This window comes from Ovis aries, chromosome 2 (assembly GCF_016772045.2).
Source record: "Ovis aries strain OAR_USU_Benz2616 breed Rambouillet chromosome 2, ARS-UI_Ramb_v3.0, whole genome shotgun sequence".
NCBI classification, from domain to species: Eukaryota; Metazoa; Chordata; class Mammalia; order Artiodactyla; family Bovidae; genus Ovis; species Ovis aries.
In genome coordinates this window covers 231,385,677-231,400,988 of record NC_056055.1, presented here as the reverse complement: position 1 = coordinate 231,400,988, position 15,312 = coordinate 231,385,677, and the positions used below count along the sequence as shown (strand labels likewise).

At 42.5% G+C, this 15,312-nt stretch overlaps 1 protein-coding gene across 1 annotated transcript in view; it reads left to right on the top strand.

Annotated features, from left to right (window-relative positions):
* Nucleotides 1–13,778, top strand: part of DNER (delta/notch like EGF repeat containing) — a 378,787-nt gene extending 365,009 nt beyond the window's left edge. The window contains exons 12-13 of the mRNA XM_027964863.2: nucleotides 5,281–5,527; nucleotides 12,755–13,778. Of these exons, the coding sequence (XP_027820664.2) occupies nucleotides 5,281–5,527; nucleotides 12,755–12,866 (359 nt within the window). The 3' untranslated portion in view covers nucleotides 12,867–13,778. The remainder of the gene's footprint in view (nucleotides 1–5,280; nucleotides 5,528–12,754) is intronic.
* Nucleotides 13,779–15,312: the final 1,534 nt, after the last annotated feature.

Below are 15,312 nucleotides of genomic sequence, written 5' to 3'. Positions count from 1 at the left end.
GAATTCAGAGTTTGGGGAAATAGAACAGATGGTCAGAAATACAAATGGTTTAGACAGCTCATCAGGCCTGGGGAAGTGAGCCCAGCACATAACCCAGCACAGTTGTTTGTTTTTCTGTGACAGTGGCCCTGTGCAATTGTGTACTGGCTATGTATATGCCATCAGTGTGATACGTAAGCTATTTTCATGAAGGTGTGCATCGAGAATTCCCGTGGCAGCCATAGCAATCAGATCTGAGCTCTCCACCAAGCTGGAGTAGAAACAGTATTGGCTGCCCTTGTGATGATGCTCATGAGTGTTATAGCACACTCCATGAGCCCTGGACTCCAGCCTACAACTGAGTTTTTCAGAGAATGTTGAAATACTTGGAAATCAAGTGAGTCATGTTCCTTTTCAGCCAGAACGATGACTTGTCTCTCTCTATGTGCACCAGGTATTGCCAAATGAAATGGCTGCCAGTCGGGATGGAGTCTTGGTTTCACAAAACACCTCCTCTCTTCCATTGCAAGCATTTATTTGCAGTGACTTATGTCCTTTCTGTCTGCCTGTGTGCGAGTTGGCTCACACAGCATGGTGAATAATGCACAAACAGGCAGTCTTCTTGTTCCACGGGCTGTGTGAGCTTGGGTAGGCAGACTCAAATGGCAAAACCAGTCTTCAAGGGCTGTGGTGAAAAACTCAGGGGCCAGACGATCTGGACACAAACTCAGAAGTCACTTCACTTGCCCCGGTCTTCTCAAGCTCTCAGGAACCACGCAGGCTCGGGGCACGAGTCAGTTTCCCTTTAGGCTTCTTGGAAAATGGTCTGCACACTCTGATCCTTGTTTGGCAGTTTACTTGTGCTCTTCTGAAGGTTGTAACTTTTCAAGGGAAAGAATAGCTGATTCTGAGACTCCATACTTTCACCTAAAAGAGAACAGTGGAAAGAGGCCTGAGGATTTCACAGGAAGTAAAGTGTAAAGTGAGGTTGCTCAGTCATGTCTGACTCTTTCCGACCCCATGGACTGTAACCTGCCAGGCTCCTCTGTCCATGGGATTTTCCAAGCAAGAATACTGGAGGGGGTTGCCATTCACAGGAAGACAGACCTATTTTCACCCATACCTTGAATCTCATTTCCAAGCACCCAGAGTCCTAATGTGGAAATGATGGCCTGGAAAGGGTGCTGGTAGAGGTGGTAGAGTGGGTAAAGTAGAGAAGACAACCCTTTTCCCCTGGAAGTTTAGCTTCTGTTTGATCTTAACCTAGCCCCTTTTCACCTTTGTGACTTCCTTTCAAATCCTGGATCATTCCATTTGTTTGCAGGTTTGTAAACAGGACATAATTTGACACTCTTTATCTGTGCCAGACACAGAGACTATGCCCCATCCATCTACTTTTTCCTTGCCCGTCCAGGTTGGTGTTTTTTGAATGGGCACAGGGCAGTGCTCAGTAATCTTCAACTCAGATGGTGCCTTGAGGACACCATCCTTCTCCTCTGTATCCTTCCTTTTTCCGCCACCACTGGACCACCACCACCCATCATGTGCCTGGAAGTGGACTTTCTTTTCTTTACATGTTTTCTAACTTATTCTCCCAACATGATATGTTATAATTATTGTCTTATAAATGAAGAAACTGATGCTTAGGGAGGTCAAGCCAGTGTTGCAGCTGGAGACTGTCCCTGGTGGTCCAGTGGTTAAGAATCCACATTCCAATGCCAGAGACATGGGTTCGATTCCTAGTCTGTGAAGCTCTCACATGCCTCAGAGCAATTAATAAGGCCATGGGCCACAACTACCAAGCTCCAGCTCTAGGGCCTACATGTCACAAACTATTGAAGTGTGCACACTGTGGTATGCAGAGCCCATCCTCTGCAGCAAGAGAAGCCACTGCAATGAAAAGCCCTCCAATGAGAAGCCCTCACATGGCAACTAGAGAGTAGTCCCTGTTCATTGAAACTAGAGAAAGCCCACATGCAGCAATGAAGACCCAGTGCAACCAAAAATAATAAATATGTAAAATTTTTAAAAAATACCGCAACTGCGATGAAAGCAAGGTTGGTGTGATCCCAAAGCTCACACGCCTTCCATTAGTTATGCTGGAAGATAATCTCATGGGTGTTTTCTTCAAATGACTTGTCACTTATTTTTTATTATAAAGAGACTATATTCTTTTTTTTAAGCTGAAGAAGACTGAGACATATAAAGGAGGTAAAAATCACATGTAACCATGCTTTTCAGAGATCACCATTATTAGCACCCTGCTGTGTGAGGCAGAGGCTGAGAAGTTGGACCTGGAGTTACAGTCAGCACTCTCACCCAGGAAGTGGTGTCAGTTTCTAAGCTTTTGTCTATAGAAATGGGAAAAAAGAATGATATATTTTCTGGTATTTGTGCTGATCAAATGAGATGTTTTCAAAAAGCTTAGTGTAGTAAGAAAACAGCATAGGTTCATCACTATCATTGCTCCATCCTGAGCTTTTCAGTATATAGATAGACTTTGGGAGTTCATCTGAAACTTCCTTGGTCACTCAGATGGTAAAGTGTCTGCCTATAATATGGGAGACCTTGGTTCAATCCCTGGATCTGGAAGATCTCCTGGAGAAGGAAATGGCAACCCACTCTAGTATTCTTGCCTGGAAAATCCCATGGACAGAGGAGCCTGGTAGGCTACAGTCCATGGGGTTGCAAAGAGTCGGACATGACTGAGCGACTTCACTTTTGGAAGCTCATATGTGATTGTAGTACCACTAGGTTCTGTTTGGTAATCTCTTTTTATTCTTTTGCTACTTGATCAATAGCTCTCCATCTCACTAGGCCTTCTCTGGTGGCTCAGCAGTGAAAAATCCATCTGCAATGCAGGAGACACGGTTTTGATCCCTGAGTCAGGAAGATCCCTTGGAGAAGGAAATGGCAACCCTCTGCAGTATTCTTGTCTGGGAAATCCCCTGGACAAAGGAGGCAGATGGGCTATAGTCCATGGGGTCACAAAGAGTGAGATACAACTTAGTGACTGAACAACAATAAAATCATCTCACTAAGAGTTGAATATTTAGGTTGTTTCCTATTTTTCCATGTTTATGAATTGTGTTGTCTGTTGGTGAGGTAGAGAGAGTATGGGGTTGAAGAACTCTAGCTATATCTGTAATTTTTTTAATTTTTATTTTTTTAATTATGAAGTATGATAACACATTTACAGGAGAGTTGGAAAATACAGGACAAGGTTATATACAGCTCCACTATATATTACAGTTATTTTTTTAAATAGATAAATTAAGATTTTTAGTTGGAGTTTCAATATCAAATTCTCAAAATTAATAGAATGACTCTACAGAGAAGTAGAAGGATATATTAAACCTGCAAAGCACTGTGAGCTAATTCAGCATAATTAAGATTTATACAGTTTTCACACAGCAGTAGGGTACAAATTCTATTCAGGTTCCCATAGACTGTAAGCTGCATGTGTGCATGTGTGTGAAGTCAACTTCAGTCGTGTCTGACTCTTTGGGACCCTATGGACTGTAGCCTGCCAGGATCCTCTGTCCATGGGATTCTCCAGGCAAGGATACTGGAGTGGGTTGCCATTTCTTCCTCCAGGGGATCTTTCCAACCCAGAGATCAAACCTGGGTCTATCACATCTCCTCCATTGGCAGGCAGGTTCTTTACCACTAGCGCCACCTGGGAAGCCCTAGACTATAAACTAGCCTAAAGCATATCCAGGGATAACAGCAGGTGCAGAAATTTCATGGTCTAAAGGTACTGAAATCATCCAGAGTCTGTTCTCTTATCACTGTGGAATTATGTCAGAAATCAGCATCAAAAGATATTTGAAAATAACCCACATATTTTTAAGTGCAGTGTGATGTAGAGATCTTCGACTTAGCCATTGAAAGCCTCAATAAAGTTAGACTGAAAAAAACACAGAGGGTGATTGCAGAGAAGAAAGCATTTAAATGAAAAAAATTAGTATCAAAATGAGAAATTGATATTAAAGATGCTTTCATAGAATCCCATGTATTTGTAAGTTAAATGTCCACTTTTATATGTTGGGTGTATCTAAGAAGTCATCACAAGGAAAATTAGAAAATATTGGTAATAGAGTAAAAATGAAAAGAGAATTTACCTGAATTTGTTGCATGCAGCTGAAGTTGCTCAGTGGAATTAAATGCAATGTGGAGAATTGAATAAGAGATGAAAACAAATAATAGACACTAGCATAAAATTTTGTGAAATTTGAACAAAATCTATATATTAGTTAATAATATGTATCATTTGTTAATTTCCTGTTTTTTTTACATCATGATTTTTTTTAATATTCTCAGAATTGGATTAGAAGTTTCAAGCCTCATTCAACAATTGTTTTAAATCGCTAAGATAATTTTTTTTTAGCTTTTCAGCAGTTACACTAGATTTTATTTGTAACATTTCATTTCTTTTAAAAAAACCATAAACATTTAAAGCAAAGAAGGTAATATATGAATATATGTTAACTTTGAGCAGGGAATACATCTGGGTCTGTGCTTATTTTCTGAACTTATTTTCTAAATGTGTGATAGTTGATAATCTAACATTTGAAAATTGTGTTTCTGAGATGAACATCTTTGTACACAGGGCTTTATACATTTTTTAGGACCATTTTCTCAGCAAAAATTCTGAAAATTGGAATTTCTGGGTCAAAGGGTACTCTATGTAGTCCATACAGGGGTTGTGTATCAGTTCACTGGAGAAGGAAATGACAACCCACTCCAGTGTTCTTGCCTGGAGAATCCCAGGGATGGGGGAGCCTGGTGGGCTGCCGTCTATGGGGTCGCACAGAGTCAGACACGACTGAAGTGACTTAGTAGTAGTAGTATCAGTTCACACAGTCCCTATTTCTACACGCTTGTCTACTGTGGTTATCAAAATTTTAAAATAATATTTGGGAACTGATGTAGGACTTGCATAGTTAAAAAAAATTATGAAGCCAAGCAGTTTTCTACTTATATTTCCTTGATGAATTCCTTTTTATATTCTTTACCCATTTTCTATGGCATGTTCCTGATTTTTCTTAATGATTTGTAAGAGGTCTTTATATATTAAGGATATTAATATATATCCTATAGCCCACCAGGCTCCTCTGTCTATGGGGTTTCCCAGGCAAGAATACTGGAGTGGGTTGCCATCTGGATTACCCATAGAAAATAATCCTTTGCAGTTTGGACAGCTCTTATCATTTATGTTCCTGGTGTGAGAACAGGGAAGTCCCTCCCCTTCAAAAGGCCCCAGCTGATACCCAGGCATTTGCATGTTTTCACCTTCAGACCTCCAGTGGAAGTCTGGACATATGGCGGAGAGTCTAACCAACATGCCTCGGCACTCTCTCTACATCATCATCGGCGCGCTCTGTGTCGCCTTCATCCTGATGCTCATCATTTTGATTGTGGGGATCTGCCGCATCAGCCGCATTGAGTACCAGGGCTCGGCCCGGCCAGCTTACGAGGAGTTCTACAACTGCCGCAGCATCGACAGCGAGTTGAGCAACGCCATCGCCTCCATCCGGCACGCCAGGTGAGTGGCGGGAGTCAGCATGCTAGGTACCAGGGTTACATTATGGATAGGACTTTACATCTGCAAAGGGGATTTCAAAGAATGAAGCGTAGATTCAGGGTAGTACTGGGGGACCAGATAATGAGACTGCTTTATAAACAAACCCCTCTAATTTGCTGCCAACTTTCTATCTTCATTGGATACATTCATTCGTTTAATTTGTGTTTATCTCTGCTATAAACACTTGACTCTTCATCACTGTGTATGAAGCAGGTTTTGATGGTTTCTTTTTGAAATGTGTTTAGCTGTGTTGTTCTTCAGTGTGACTATAAATGATCACATGTGATTTAAGGGCTTAGTTAAAGAAAGTCACATAGCAGTCACTCTGTTGTTAGAGTTCTTATTGTATAAAATAGTGTCTGGGGGAAAGATTCCTGGAGAGACAGGAGTTAGTGTGGTATAGAAATAACCTGAGACAGGGTGTCAGACATCTGACATTAAGCCCAGCTGCTCCATTACTTGATTATAGTTTAGGTAGATGATTCAACCTTCCACAAATACAGTTCCTTCAACTGTAGGAAGGGAGAACTACCTCCTTAAAGAGTTATGACAATCAAATTATAAATAGTAAAGGATTGTATAAACAGATAATGCTGTATTTACTTCTCCAATGTATTACAACATGTGAAAAAAATCAACTAATCTAATTTTGTTGATTTTGGTCAAGAATATTTATATCAAAATGATAGTGATATTGAATGTTAAAACACCATCTTTTCCTTTAATTGGTAGAACAATCTAAAGGACCTGATTCAGAAAGTCAATGTGCTATAGCGAAAAGAGGGCTGAGTTTGGTGTCTTATGATTGGACCTCCAGGGAACTATTATCTGTATAATCTTTGTTGGGATGTTGTGACCAATATTGTTCGAGGAACAAGCAGATCCAAATTCTGTCTGAATGGAATGGACGCTCAGAGGGTCAGAAGGTTCAGTTCAGTGCAGTTCAGTCGCTCAGTCGTGTCTGACTCTTTGTGACCCCATGGACTGCAGCACACCAGGCCTCTCTGTCCATCACCAACTCCCGGAGTCAGAAAATTAGCCTTCTTCAAAAGGAAACCTCCAAACCCAGGGCTCAGATCTTAGGATGAGTCCAGCGGAAACAAAAACCAGAACTTGGGTTCTAGAGAAAGAGCCAGTGAAAGAGAGAAGTTGGGGGACTTAGGGCATCTGTCCCAAAGCCAAAGGAGACTTCTTTGTAGGAGTAGCACTATCCCCATTTCTGTAACTTTGAGAGAGAAAGGAGGATTCAACCCTCTTCCACATCAGGCTCCACAGATCAGCCTTTGTCATGGACCCTATTTTAGAATCACCTCAGCAACACAGCTTCCGGGAAACCCTGAGATGAATCCTTGCAAATCTCTTCTAGTTTAGTTAATCTTTCCTCTTGCCCAAAGGGCAATGTGATTTATTACTATACGTGCAGTGGGTCCTGGCATGTGATAGACCTCACTAAAATGTAAGGTCTGAAATGAATGGATGATTCTCGGTGAGCAATTGGCACAGGATGTCTTGATCTGCCTGAGAAATAGATTCATCCCAGGGCACCAGCTTAGTCAGTGGTACAGCTTGCAGGAGTATTTGGAGTATCTTGAAATTATTGTATGAGCAGTGAAAATGTAAAAAGAAGAGGCTATGGTTGCTGTGCTCAGTCGCTCAGTCTTACCCAACTCTTTGTGGCCCCATGGACTGTAGTCTGCCAGGCTCCTCTGTCCTTGGAATTTTCCAGGCAAGAATCCTGGAGTGGGTAGCCGTTTCATCTCCAGGGGATCCTTCTGACCCAGGGATTGAACACACATCTCTTGTGTCTCCTGCGTCGGCAGGTGTATTCTTTACCATTTGGGAAGACCTAAAAGTAGAGACTAGGCAAAATCTTTTGTGACTCAGAATTCTTCCCAGAAGGGCTTAGTTCACCCAGAAAGAACAGAATCCATGGTTCTATATGGGGATATATTGGGAGACCCAAGGAAATCAGATTCCCTCCCCAACCCCTCCCCTGAAAGGAATCTCTGGCTAAGGTCCTTTTGCATCCAGGAGGAAGAGTATTCTATCTCAGCCCTGGAATAAGTTAAGATAGATTCTTCTGGGCTTCCTGCTTGTACAGCCCACTGGGAAGATATTTAACTGAATACCCTTGGAAGGAAAGGAGAAACTTGAAAGCGTTTACAAACCTGGTTCTTATTTGGTACTGATTTTTATCAAAAATAATTACTGTAGAATTCCTAACCAGCAAACTCCTGGATGCACCAGTGACTGCAGATAAAATCTTTGATGTTATTACAGTGCCTTTCCACATATATCTGAGAACATTCCCGTCTAAACATTTCTTTAGCTATGACCTAGAGTTTCCACAGCCTGGTTCTCCAGAGGCTGTACCTGGGTCTCTGGCAGATTGGTGCTTTTCCTCCCTTTTCCTGGAAACCCTGGAAAGGCAATGACAAAAACAGAGTCCTTTTGGTATTCTGCACTTCCTAGTTTTGAGCAACAGCCTATGGCTAGCGTGTCTATTTCATGGCCTGTCTCCCTGCCACTGTGCTGGAGATGACATTGGCTCAGAATGGCTGCAGCTCAGAAGCTGCACAGGACGAACACTGTCTGGGTCATTGGTGACGTTCCCCTTTTCCCCAGGAAGTGTCCGGTGACTCTGACCTCAGCAGACCGTCTGTTGGTGCTGATGATGGGCTGAGAAGCAGTGCCCCCCCTACTCCGCCCTGCCCTAGGACTCATCTGCTCCTCAGCTGCTTCGCTTATACTCAGGCTGCAAAGACTTTGTAACAGACTGGCGGGAGGGAAGTAATGACTCTCCAAGTTCTGTATCTGAGGTCACACTCGGAGGCTGACCACCGATTACGGGAGACAAAGCAGAAAGCTGGGAAAGGACAAAGTCGCTGTTTCTCAAAGAGCATCTCCCAATGTGGGCCTTTTTTTAAAAAAATATTTATTTATTTGGCTGCACGCATGCTAAGTCGCTTCAGTCATGTCTGACTCGTTGTGACCCTTTGAACTGTAGTGCACCAGGCTCCTCTGTCCATGGGATTCTCTAGGCAAGAATACTGGAGTGGGTTTCCATGCCCTCCTTCAGGGGATCTTCCCCACCCAGGGACCAAACCGGCATCTCTTACATCTCCTGCATTGGCAAGCAGGTTCTTTACCACTAGCACCACCTGGGAAGCCCCATTTGGCTGCACTGGGTCTTAATTGTGATATGTGACATCTTTAGTTGGGACACAAAGGATCTAGTTCCATAACCAGGGATCAAACCTGTGCCCCTGCATTGGGAGCTCAGAGTCTTAGCCACTGGATAACCAGAGAAGTCCCTTGATATGGCCTTTTTAAAGCTTACATCCACCTGCTCTTCTCCAAGGTGTTGACTAGCTATTGATTTCCAGGGAAACATGAACTAGAAGAATGTATATACTTTGACTCCTTCGACACTGGTTTTGGTGTCTTTTGTCTCTTTAATAAAGTAAGGTACACAGCACTGGTCACCAACTGTGGTGTTTGAGTGTCAGTTGCCTTTATACCACGCTGCACAGCTGCTGTTAGTGCTTCTACAACGGTAACATGGCCAGACACAGTGCTAAGTCCTTCGGAGAGAGGACCACGGGTGACCCTTATAGTCTTCATCAATGGCCTGTAGAACATCTTAGACTTTGTGGGCCATTAAGTCTCCATGACCAACTCTGTCTTTGTCCTGTGAAAGCACCAGAGGCATTATGAATGGGCACAACTGTGTTCCAATAAAACTTTATTTTAAAAAACAGGCAGTAGGCTATTACTGGCTCGCAGACTGTGGTTTGCTAATCCTAGGCCTACATTGTAATTTTCTTTGGCTTCCACCTTTTAAAAATTGTTTTAATAATTAATATATCTCTTTAGGATAAGGAAAAACTGCATTGTTCTTGAAAACAACAGTTGCATGAAAACTCCTGCCATAACATAGGCAAGCTCTGACACTGGTTTAATGCCTGATAGTTTAAAATGGAATTCTATAGGTGTTAGCTGATTCCTTAACATCCACCCAGTTCTGAGACACAAAGGAAATATGCAGAGCTGTTAGCATGGGAAATTTAAATAGGAATGCACATTTGTTTGGCACTCGCCACTGTGATAGGTGTGGGAGACTGAAGGAGAGTCCTATTATTGTGTTTTATAAACCATCTTAGCCCCCATATGGTAGACACTGTGCTTTGGGTGGAGACCTCAATGTCTCACCTAAGGAATTAGGAGGCTTCTCAGCTGCTAATTAGGTCATGGTGCAAGGAATCCAGTTCCAGTGGTGCTGGGCATTCAGTTCAGTTCAGCTCAGTTCAGTCGCTCAGTCGTGTCCGACTCTTTGCAACCCCATGAATCGCAGCACGCCAGGCCTCCCTGTCCATCACCAACTCCTGGAGTTCACTCAGACTCACGTCCATTGAGTCAGTGTTGCCATCTAGCCATCTCATCCTCAGTCGTCCCCTTTTCCTCCTGCCCCCAATCCCTCCCAGCATCCGAGTCTTTTCCAATGAGTCAACTCTTCGCATGAGGTGGCCAAAGTACTGGAGTTTCAGCTTTAGAATCATTCCTTCCAAAGAAATCCCAGGGCTGATCTCCTTCAGAATGGACTGGTTGGATCTCCTTGCAGTCCAAGGGACTCTCAAGAGTCTTCTCCAGCACCACAGTTCAAAAGCATCAATTCTTCTGTGTTCAGCTTTCTTCACAGTCCAACTCTCACATCTATACATGACCACGGGGAAAACCATAGCCTTGACTAGACGGACCTTAGTCGGCAAAGTAATGTCTCTGCTTTTGAATATGCTATCTAGGTTGGTCATAACTTTTCTTCCAAGGAGTAAGCGTCTTTTAATTTCATGGCTGCAGTCACCATCTGCGGTGATTTGTTACCAGCATTATACTCTGTGACCCCATTAGCACTGATGCACACAGCTGAGCTTCCCATGTAGACACAAAGCAGTGCCTCCTTGTCCTTTAGTTGACTTTGCATGTCTACAGTAGATGCATGGAAGCTCTTAACTGCCTTCATGTTCAGTGGGACACTCAACCTCAAACCTGTCTTGTCAGTATCCAGCTCCATGACAATAATTTAAGGTCACAGCCCTTAGCATGTGGATGGATTGCCTAACATGGATGCATTCAATTTTCTAGCTTTGGAGGAAACATTATTCTTCAAACTGGAATCACATAAAAAACAAAAACGGGTATTGTAAACCTATATTCAACCTATTAAGTTGCTCGGATGTTTGCTCTTGGCCAGCCAGTTGATTCATAGGCAATAATTCACTGAGCCTCTTGTCGGAGTTCCAGCAGGAAACCATCCCATGGCTGCCATGTTTGGATACAGAGGCCTTTACACTGGGATTTCCTGATTTTCAATATTAATTAGATTAATATCATTAGTGGTAGATTGTTACCGATATATTGAGCTATTTTATGAGAAATATCTTGTCAAAATGCTTGCTCCGTAAAGTAGCCTCTGAAATGTTCAGACTTCAGAGAAAGTGTTAAGAGCCGATTGGCTTTGACGTTGTTGCTTCTTTCCTGTTCTCAGATTGTGCAGACCTCAGGCAATTTAGATAAACACATCTCAGGCTGGAATCCAACCCACACTTATGCCCACACAACTCCGGACCTTCAGTGAGGCTAACCTTTTAGGCATGATATTCTCGAAGCCTTTTTAATATTTCCTCCAAGAGCTGTGGTTTCTTAGTGGCAAAATGCTTTAACTCTTTCTTAAAAAATATTTATTTTATATTTATTTATTTATTTGACTGTGTTGTGTCTTTGTTGTGGCACACGGGATTTTCATTGTGGCATGCAAACTCTTAGAGGCAATGTGTGGGATCTAGTTCCTTAACCAGGGATTGAACCCACATTGGGAGCATGGAATCTTAGCCACTGGACCACCAAGGAAGTCCCCATTTCTCTATCTTTGTACTTTGCCTGGTGCCCATCTAGCATGTTTGTGCCTTTGCTCTCCTGAAGGTCAGTAAGTCTTGAGTGAATTGGAATTACAAGATGGATAAATGTTTAAAAATAAACGATCATGTGAAGAATGTAACGTTTTCTCACTTCCCACTTGATTCCACTTCTCATCTCTGTACGTGAGAAGACAGACTTTCCAAGATATAAAAAGAAGAGACAGGAAAGGTGGAGAGATGGGTTTAAAGCCATGGTAAACAAGTCCCAAGAAATCCTTGGGGGCCCATCCTGGCAATCCTCTTAAAATCTGAGATTCCTTTTAAATTTCTTTTTTAATAGACTTCATTGGACTTGAAATGGTTAAAAAAATGTTGTTTATAAAAGAGAGGAGGGTTGGTGGGCTAGTGGGGAAGATTGTTTAAATCCCATTGCACTCCAGGGACCTTTATGGAAGGTGAAGTCCTGAATGGGAAGAGACCACCCAGAAGTTGAATTGATTTTGTTTTAATAATTGCCATTTCAACACTGGCTTAGCGGGAGGTCCTGAAATTGGATTTTGACACTCTTGGGCTTCTGTGCATCAGACCTGCCGTCAAGGGGTGTTTGATACACACAAATCTGTTGGGACAAAGGCTTTGTGCTCAAAGAAGCAATGGCCTGCGTGTCCTTGGGGGTTGGGGAGTGATAGGTGGGTGGGATGGGATGGAGGGCCCACACAGATTCTGGACCAAGACCTCATTATTGGAAATCATTTCCTCCCTCTCCCTTTCTCCTGGTCTTGGGACCTCAGGTTGCCTCTGAGCCCTCACCAGCCCTCCTGCAAGTCCCAGGGGGGAGTCTGCACCATTAGGGAAGCCCACCCATCCATTCCACATTCCAGGCATCAGAGTGGATATAAAATAAACTCACCTCTCCAAACCGCTCTGGGTCTGAGAAGAAAAAAGACCAATCGATACATGTTTTCTCAAAACCTATTGAAGAGCCCCCACGCCTGACTGCTTTCCCAAAATTTAACCTACACACTTCAGTATTAATTTGGACTCTACCTTGTGTGAAATCCATTTTTTGCCTCCCACGCCAAAGGCTAAGGTTTATACTCACTCAATATTAAGATCAGGAAGACTTAAATGTCTGTACTTGCTAGAGAGGATATCTTGGAGAATTTTATAGTTCCATTTGATTCTTGAATGTAAGTTATTGTCACCATTTACCTTTAATAGGACTTGAGAAGCCACTATTTCTCTAACCAGAGTCCTCTCTCTGCAATTTCAGGTTTGGAAAGAAATCCCGGCCTGCGATGTATGACGTGACCCCCATCGCCTATGAGGATTACAGCCCTGATGACAAGCCCTTGGTCACACTGATTAAAACAAAAGATTTGTAATCTTTTTGGGGGATTATTTTTCCAAAAGATGGGCTACTACATTCGTTTAAATATTTTTAAGAAAAGGAAAAGCTTAAGAAATTTAAGATGTTAGCTGCTCAAAAGTTTTCAGTAGACTATTTAAGAACTAATTTTCTGCAGCTTTTAGTTTGAAAAAAATATTTTAAAAATGGAATTTGTGAAATCTGTAGGCTACGTTTTCATGTACTTTCTGCTCTCTAAATGGTAGGCTTCGACTAGTGTGTGGACCTTCCACAGTAGATACTCTCATGAACCAGATTGATTTCATCAGTGGTTACAGAGTAAGTCTAATCAAGGACAAGTTTGTATTTGACGTGTGAGTGCTGACTTTTTGAGTAGAGTTAGGAAACACTTGTAGTATGAACTATAATACAGTATACCCATTAACTTAAAAAGAAGTCTGAAATGTTTGTTCTGTGAAAAACTAGTTAAATGTACTATTCCTAACCTGAATGAAATTAGCCTTTGCCTTATTCTGTGCATGGGTAAGTAACTTATTTCTGCACTGTTTTGTTGAACCTTGCAGAAACCGGAAACATTCTCTTGAGTTTGTTGGTTTTCCTGTCGTTTTTGTACCAGTCATCAAGCTAGGCCTTGAAAACATACATGATGACAGGGTCTAGTGAGGCAAACTGTGATTGAATTGAATCTGTATTTTCCTCTACAAGTCAAGGTGTTTGTATTGTGAGTAAATTCAATTTATGTTGGAGTTGTTCCTTGCTAAGAGGTAGTAACTGTAAGAGCATACCGATTCCTTCAGTAGTGAGTATATCTCATAGTGCATCTTTATTTATATTCAGGACATTTTTGTGGCTGTATTTGATTGATATGTGCTTCTTCTGATTCTTGCTAATTTCAAAGAATATTGAATAAATGTTACCAAGTCAAGGACGCACTTGTCTCTCTCTCTCTTTTTTAAATTATAGGAAACATTTGGTTTTGATATGGTAAAGAATCCACCTGCAATACAGGAGGTCCCAGGTTCAGTCCCTGGGTTGGGAAGATCCCCTGGAGAAGGGAATGGCAACACACCCCAGTATTCTTGACTGGAGAACTCCATGGACAGAGGAACTTGGCTGGCTACAGTTCACAGTGTCGCAGAGTCAGATACGACTGAGCAACTGATACACACACATCAAACAAAAAGAAAATCTTACTTAAAAATTTTTTTTTACATTTTAAATAGTCCAAGAAATACATTTTTGTGGCTGCTGGAGTCATTCCCTGTTTCTTCCAGAAGCCCTTCTGACCTCCTAATTGTCAGTGAACCATCCCTACTGTCTTATATGGTGAAAAAAATAACAAAAATTCCCATCGTAGCTCTTGCATCAGAATTTGTCAGTGAAATGTAGCACGTGCAACTATTGAGGTACATTGAAATCCAGAAATGCTTCTGGACATGATGTGCAGAGAACCTACAGCTTTCCGAAATGTCTTACAAAGGCTGCTCTCCTGCAGGGGTTTGGCAGTGAGGGGGAGGGGTGTCAAATGAAATCAGCAAGCAGCACCTGGGTCCTTAAAGCTGGAAGGCAGCTTACAGTCACCCTGTGTTCAATTCCATTTTGCATCTAAATGTGGCACTGAAGTCCCAGGGGCTTTAAAAACAAAAACAAAAAAACTGCTTCATCTTCACATGGGAACATTTGGTGAGACCAAGAGAAGCTCTGAAATTAGGTGCAAGGGAAGGCTTTAGGCAAAAAGAAGCATTTACGATGCTTTTCCTTCTTTCTCTTCCCTTAGAACATCTGTCCCCAATCCTACAAGTGATATAGCGATACACTCACACTCCGATTATTAAATGATACAGTGCAATAGGGTAATATTTTTAGTTTGAGTGTTTGGAAGTGAAGTAAGAACAAAATCTGAGCAGGGCTGATTAGCATCCATGGAACACAGGCAGGCGTTTTACTTCCATCTTCCCGGGGAAGACTCGGCTGTGCGGGGCACAGACACCTCCATCCCCAGGAGACGGCCTGGAAACCACCCATCTCCTGTGGACTCCCAAGGGCATGGTCAAGTGCTGCCGTGACCTTCATCTGGAGCTGCTTCCCACACAGGCTCTCAAATAATTTTTAATCTTCCAAATTCTTTTTTTTTTTTTACTTTTTTGAAAATTTATTTTTTATTTGGAGGATGATTGCTTTACGGTATCATGTTGGTTTCTGCTGTACAAGGTGAATCGGCTATAAGTATACAAATATCCCCTCCCTCTCAGACCCCTCTCCCGCCACCGTCCCCCGTTCCACCCCTCGAAGTCATCAGAGGGCGCCGAGCGGAGGAGCTTTCTGTGCTGTGCAGCAGCTTCCCATAGCTCCCTGTCTCACATAGAGCAGTGCATGCATGTCAGTGCTACTCTGCCAGTTCATCCCACCCTCCCTTGCCCCCGCTGTGTCCATAAGTTCGTTCTCTACGTCTGCCCTGCAGA